This window comes from Triticum aestivum, chromosome 6B (genome assembly GCF_018294505.1).
Source record: "Triticum aestivum cultivar Chinese Spring chromosome 6B, IWGSC CS RefSeq v2.1, whole genome shotgun sequence".
Lineage (NCBI taxonomy): Eukaryota > Viridiplantae > Streptophyta > Magnoliopsida > Poales > Poaceae > Triticum > Triticum aestivum.
Window position 1 is genome coordinate 198,145,440 of NC_057810.1, and position 7,169 is coordinate 198,152,608.

The 7,169-nt window shown below is 42.5% G+C and overlaps 1 protein-coding gene across 1 annotated transcript; it reads left to right on the plus strand.

Moving 5' to 3' along the window:
* Positions 1–223: 223 nt before the first annotated feature.
* Positions 224–6,185, plus strand: LOC123136547 (nucleoid-associated protein At2g24020, chloroplastic). Its single transcript, XM_044555950.1, has 7 exons — positions 224–474; positions 1,298–1,437; positions 4,272–4,381; positions 4,467–4,506; positions 5,343–5,414; positions 5,557–5,613; positions 5,700–6,185. The coding sequence occupies exons 1-7, from the start codon at positions 402–404 to the stop codon at positions 5,772–5,774; spliced, it is 567 nt and encodes a 188-aa protein (XP_044411885.1). The 5' UTR covers positions 224–401; the 3' UTR covers positions 5,775–6,185.
* Positions 6,186–7,169: the final 984 nt, after the last annotated feature.

Consider the following 7,169-nt stretch of genomic DNA (forward strand, 5'->3'; position numbering starts at 1 on the left):
GGAGAGGTGGCAGGCGAATGCCATTTGATGACATATTTAGTCGCGAAGAAAAATCAAATGAGGGCAGTTTTAAAACAAAAAATGCCTTATCTGAAGAAACTGCCATATCACTCTAAAGAATCTGTCATCCCATCAGAACGAAAAATGCCATCTAAATCGTTCGCGTATACCACCCTCCTTGACGAACGTTCGCGTATGCCACCCTCCGTGACGAACGTTCGCCGTTATGAGTGTCCAGAAGAAAAACATATCCATTTCCTCTTCCAGTTCTCTCTACTGTTTTTCCCCGTCGTCAACAATATCTCCTATCCCGAAAATCAAGCTGGTTTTCCCCTTCTCTCGCTTCCCCTTCTTCTCCACCGTCCCTACCCCTGGAGCGAGCCCTCGTCTCACTCCCCGCGATGGCTTCCTCCACTGCTCTCTCCCCGGTGGCCTTCAAGTCCTCCTTCTCCACGCTCCCCTCCAGACCAGCTCGTAAGTCCACACCTCCCCCCTCTCTCTACGGCGTTGGCACCACCGGCAGCCGGCGGCGACCTGGCCGTTCCGACGCGTACTATTCCCCGAATCTACCTTCCCCATAACATAAATCGATCGTAGACATCTTCGCCGGCCGCCCCCGGCCCCGCCAGCCCACCATTGGCGTTCGGTTGTCGGTTGGCTCCAATTAGTGCGTCTGCAGTGCTGACCTAAATAAAAAATAAAATAAAAATAGTGCGTCTGCAATTAGTGCTGGGTTGTGGCTCCGGACATTCAATTACGGTTAAGCCGATTGGTATAATTTTTCTTTTTTCTCCAATCTCCATTTAAATGATAAATACAGTATTGTCTCTTTATGGTACTGCACACGTCTGAAGTTTGCTTACGGAGAGATGCAAAGTCAGGGAAAATTTTCTGATGAATTTCCATCTAGCGGATTGTAGATTGTATGAGGTAAAATGCAGATTTTGCGTTGGGTGATTTCGTTGCTTTCTATCTGTTAATTAAGACCCTTCCACAGTTCAAATTTTCCCTCATCTGTCTAGAACAGAATGAGATGTGGTGATCTAGTATAGAAGGATGTTTCAATGGCGGAGAGGCCTGGGAGATTTTTTTTAACTATTATATCTCGGGTGCAGATTTGTTTCACTTGGTCATTGTGGATAGCATTCTGACATTTAAATTCAAAAGTTTCATTTGCCAAGTGCCAACTGTTATAATTTTTGTTCTTTGTTCAATGGGATTGTATAAATGGAGTCACATATAGAGTGCAATGTGTACTTTGATAACTTAATGGAGTAAAATCTGATTTGTTCTTCAGGTACTAGGATAAATGTACAAGGCGCATTCTGTTTGCCATGTTCTACTTGGAAAAGAGCTAGTAATAGATCCTTCCGCGTATACAGTTTATTTGGAGGAAAGAAGGACAAAGATGAGAATGGTGATGAGGCACCGTCAAAGGTAAGAAAGTTACATGCCTTTACTCTTTTTGCTTACAATTGTTTTGCTGAAGTGGTCCCAATAGCTATACAATATCTTCAATCATGCCTGTTCAAATGAAACCAACTGCAAATTTGGTGCCTGATGTAAACCTGAATCAATGCAAAGTTGTGCACTGCTCAATTTGATTTTTGACTAAGTGAGTTATGCTCAACATAATGTCATGTGTTTGTGTTGTGGAGATGGGCTACAACAACAACAAAGCCTTTCAGTCCCAAACAAGTTGGTGTAGGCTAGAGCTGAAACCCATAAGATATCAAAACCAAGTCATGGTCCTGACACGCTGGCACGTGGATAGCTAACCTCCATGCACCCCTGTCCATGGCGATATTTCAGTCCTTCAGATCCCTCTTTACGGACTCCTCCCATGTCAAGTTTGGTCTACCCTGACCTCTCTTGACATTATTGGCACGCCGGCCGCTCTGCACTGGCGCCTATGTTTTTAAGGCGTCCGTAAGGCGACGCCTAGCCCCCCCCCCCCCCCCCCCCCCGCGCGCGCTTTGCAAATATGTCCGCTTTAGGTGCCTAGGCGTCGATGCGCCCCCCAGCGCCTTAAAGCGAAGCGTCGCCTTAAAAACATAGACTGGCGCTTCTAGAGGTCTGCGTTGTATATGCCCAAATCATCTCAGAAGATGTTGGACAGGCTTCTCTTCAGTCGGTGCCACCCCAACTCTATCACCTATATCATCATTCCGGACCCGATCCTTTCTTGTATGGTCACATATCCATCTCAACATGCGCATCTCTGCTACACCGAGCTGCTGGACATGTCGCCTTTTAGTTGACCAACATTCAGCTCCATACAACATCGCACGTCGAATCTCCGTCCTATAGAACATGTCTTTTAGCTTTTGTGTCACTCTCTTGTCACGGAGAACGCCAGTAGCTTGGTGCCACTTCATCCATCTAGCTTTGATCCGATGGCTCACATCTTCATCGATATCACTATACTTCTGCAGCATTGACCCCAAATATCGAATGGTGTCCTTCTGAGGTACCACTTGCCCATCAAGGCTAACTTCCTCCTTCTCATGCCTGGTAGTACTGAAACCGCACCTCATGTACTCAGTGTTAGTTCTACTAAGCCTGAACCCTATCGATTCTAACTTTGTCTCCACACCTCTAACTTTCTATTAACCCCAATCCAACTATCATCGAGTAGCACCACATCATCCGCAAAGAGCATATACCATGGGATATCTCCTTGCTTATCCCTTGTGACCTCATCCATCACCAAAGCAAAAAGATAAGGGCTCAAAGCCGATCCTTGATGTAGTCCTATTTTAATCGGAAAGTCATCAATGTCGCCGTCATTTGTTTGAACACTTGTCACAACATTATTGTACATGTTCTTGATGAGGGTAATGTACTTGACTTTGTGTTTCTCCATGGCCCACCACACCGTGATATCTTATCTAGGCCTTCTCCAAGTCAATGAACACCATAAGCATGACCTTCTTTTGCTCCCTGTATCTCTCCATAAGTTGTCTTAACAAGAAGATGGCTTCCATGCTCGACCTCCGAGGCATGAAACCAAACTGATTTTTGGTCACGCTTGTCATTCTTCTGAAGCGCTGCTCTCTCCCATAGCTTTATTGTATGGCTTAATTCCACGGTAATTAGTACAACTTTGAGCACCCCCCTTGTTCTTGAAGATTGGTTCTAATATAATCCGCCTCCATTGTTTGGGCATCTTGTTTGACCAAAAAATGAGGTTGAAAAGCTTAGTTAGCCATACTATCACTATGTCTCCAAGGCCTCTCCACACTTTAATGCGGATACAATCAGCGCCATCACCTTGCCTCATTTCATTCTTTTTAAAGCCTCTTGACCTTTGGCTCTTGTCGTCGCATAAAATATGTTCGTACCATGAAAGGAGTTGTCCAGCTCAATGGTAGAGCTCTCTTTCTCTCCATTGAACAGCTTGTGGAAGTACTCTCACCATCTATGCTTGATCTCCTCTCCATCCTCGACGTACTTAACTTGGTTGACATCCCTTGTCTTCCTCTCTTGGATCTTGGCCATCTTATAGATGTCCCTTTCACCTTCCTTCATGTTTAAGCGCCGGTAGAGGTCCTCATATGCCCGCTCCCTTGCTTCATTCACAGCTCGCTTAGTGGTTTTCTTTGCCACCTTGTACTTCTCTATGCTGGCTGCACTCCTATCCAGGTTGTGGAGATGGGCGATTTACTTAATTTCTATTACAAAAGTTTTTCTCCTTGCAAAGTCCGTTGAGACCTTAAACTACTACTGTAGCTGTGAATCCCAGCTTTCTAGAACATTAGACTGAGACTAATCAAGAGCTGAGATTGCATTTTGGCACACTATTCAAATTTTGAATATGATACACTGAAGTACTACTAGTACAAATTTTTTATCAGTTTGTATCGATATAGCTTGAGTGAATATTTCTTACTTTGTTTGGATTACGTCCTAGTTAAATCCATAGTTAAAAAAGGCGCGCCTAGGCTCTAGGCGTTGGCAAAACGCATTGCGCATAACTACGCTTAATCTGTGCATAACTGCGCATAAGCATGCGCTTTGGTCAGTAAAGCACAAGGCGGTGGCAAAACGCACAATTAACGCCTAGCGCTTTTTTGAACTATGGTTAAATCAGCATGTCCAAATTTAAGCTGCTCGTACATAATTCTTTTTGCGAACATTGTATATTCTTTTTTCAATTCTTGTCTGCATGGCTCAAACTACTGTTTCTTTAATTTGATGCATATGCCCAATGTGTAGTACGCGTTTATGAAACCATCTTATGGTGCTCCCTTTTTGTTCTACATTCACAGGGAGGACTCTTTGGAAACATTGGAAACATGCAAAACCTTTATGAAACTGTGAAGAAGGCCCAAATGGTTGTCCAAGTGGAGGCTGTGCGGGTCCAAAAGGAGCTTGCAGCGTAAGAGTTTCGGTATTTGAGTTATTTTTTGTATGCTCATTCAAAGTACTGCATGTGTGACTTCCTCCCTGTCTGTTTCTTTTAGGACTGAGATTGAGGGTTATTGTGAAGGTGAACTAATCAAGGTACGTTTGGAACATGTAAAGAGTTTAATCATGTTCTCCTTAACTGCAATCTTGCTAGCTGTATGCATTCTTGTGTTTCAAACTTAATGTCTACCTGCGCCAAATGATAGTATTGTCTGAAAAACATGCCATAAGAGCGATTAAGTAGCATAGCTTGCCCCCCCCCCCCCCCCCCCCCAAAAAAAAAAGTAGCATAGCTTGTTATTTGAGATGCAATTTTCTACTGTTAAACCGATGTGTTCCACTATTTTTTGAGGTAGGAGACTTGCAGCTTGTGGTACTTTACAAGAACTTGATTAAGTTGACCTGATATCTCTCTTATCTTTCCATTAGGTAGCATTCGGTATTAGCTTTGCTTTAGGTAACTTTCTAGTCAAAGACCACGCAATCTTCCACATGACCACAACTAATTAAAATACTTCTGTTATTTTGGTTATCTGTAGTATAGATCACTGTCAAAGCTGTGGGCAGCAAGGCAAGCATAAATTCAATAGTTACCATGGTCATGGAAGGCTGTTGCAAAATGAAACGTGCTTTACAACTCATTCATATGAAAAGAAGTATATTAATGATGTTTAGCTTCTGAATTGACCAAAATAAGAGTTGTAATCAGTGTAGGAATGTTGTATATTTTAACACCATATTTGTGAGTTCTTGTGCTATACCCTGTGCCTGTAGAACCATATGTTTGTGCAAGTTTGCCAGGACTTGTATGTTGCATTGTTGCTTATATGTTTAGCAGACTACCCTGGTTGTCATTATTATTGTGTTTTTCTATTATTTGGATGTACTTATAATGCTTAAACAGACCATATCTGACCTTATCTGTTAAACAGGTTACACTATCTGGGAACCAACAACCTATAAATGTTGAAATCACGGAAGCTGCAATGGAGTTGGGCGCTGAAGTATGCATTATGTACTTAGTTGTATTATTTTCTTGGAAGATTTCCTGCAAATTCATGCTCACATAATTGTTTGTATCAGCTCAGCAGAGTTAGTGCGATAACTACCAAGCTATAATGTGTTATACCCTTTCTTTACTTCCAGAAAGTCTCCGAGCTGGTCAATGAAGCCTACAAGGATGCACACCAGAGGAGCGTCCAGGTGTGAATCCTGCTGCTTCTGCTTCAGCACACCAAAATGTGAATCGTTCTCATAAACTAACACAATTCCAATCTAATGACCTGTAGGCAATGAAGGAAAGGATGGCTGATCTAGCGCAGAGCATAGGAATGCCTGCAGGGCTCGGCGACGGTCTCAAGTGATAAAAGGCCTGGTACTTGAATGCTTTCCAATAATGAAAGAAGCGTCTCTCAATTTTGTATTCTAGCTGTGTCGAGTCATGGTTAAACCCCTCTGCAGCATCGGTTAGCTGTGCATGAACTGTAACTGTGGACACCTGTTTCCTTGCTCATTTGCACATCATAGTTACAGCATTAGTTCTAATGTGTTGTTTTACACCAAGCAGATGTTGCTGTTGTGCTAGTAGACCGGCAGCCTGGAGAACATTTGTAAGCTAATAACTGCAGAGTGAAATCTGTTTACGTTGCGAATAGAGTACTCTTTGGTTTTGGATATCGACATTGTCCTTAAAACACGGCTTAAACCTATGGTGTAATATATCTTGAAAAATATATACTGTTATAATGTTGCAAAGTACTTTTTGAGGCAGTCTACATTTTTTTCTCAAAAAGGGGGAAGATCCTGGCCTCTGCATCATCATGATGCACACATCGATCAGAGGCAGTGTACATATATGTTTTTGAGTATTCAGTCTAAAATATTATACACCCTCACGGTAGAATACAAAAGTCAGAGACCCTAGCGTGATCAGCCTAGTCTGCAGGCAGGTCATATTGTGAATGCTATTTCATACTGTAAATGCCAACCATACGTCTCCATGTGATGTGTATGCTCCAATTAAGCATCTGCGTGCTAGTTTGCTGACGAAGTCATAGTCTTTGGCCATTTGGCCCTAAGGTGTGAGACCCATCAACTTGTATTTCATGGAAGAAATGGTGTTTGCGCCGTATGAATTCCTTGATCTCTCTCTCAGTCGGCTAGGCCAGTAAAAATATTCTTTTACAGCACCGTACGATGAACAAAATGTCAAGAACGATGAACGAATGAATGGAATCAAAGTACATCTCTGATTAACCATGGCACTGATTAACAATGAATGGAATCAAAGTAGAGTGACATTATTCAACTTTTGATTTTCAGGGAATAAGAATTTTGTTACGATTATAATAGTGTCAGCAGACTAGTAATATTGATACGCAATATTCCCCGTGAAATAATATTGAGTACGTTCTTGGGACAAGGACCTTACATGCCGTTTGCGCCACATGCCAAGAGAAAAGCAAAGAAAATCTACTGTACATACCAGTGTTGTACTCACTGTCAAATGGTAAACGAGAAAGCAAATAAGATCTGCATTCCCCTTTCCACCGAATCCACTTTGCTAAAATGACATTCTTCGCCATCTACATCCCCTATGCTAGAACCCTTTTAATCCTAGCATCACTACTCTAAAATCCTTAAGTTATTTTATAAATCCAAGTTCCTCTCCGTAGGCTTTAAAACCCTAAAGATTCTGAAGCGAGAGGATACCCTGCTCGTCCAATGGAAGGGATGATTCTCTTTTGGCGTCTTTTGAG

Coding starts and splice junctions, on each gene's coding strand:
- LOC123136547 (XM_044555950.1), top strand. CDS start 402: ATGGCTTCCTCCACTGCTCTCTCCCCGGTGGCCTTCAAGTCCTCCTTC. Junction 4,507..5,342: donor GTGAAGGTGAACTAATCAAG/GTACGTTTGGAA, acceptor TCTGTTAAACAG/GTTACACTATCTGGGAACCA. Junction 5,614..5,699: donor CACACCAGAGGAGCGTCCAG/GTGTGAATCCTG, acceptor AATGACCTGTAG/GCAATGAAGGAAAGGATGGC.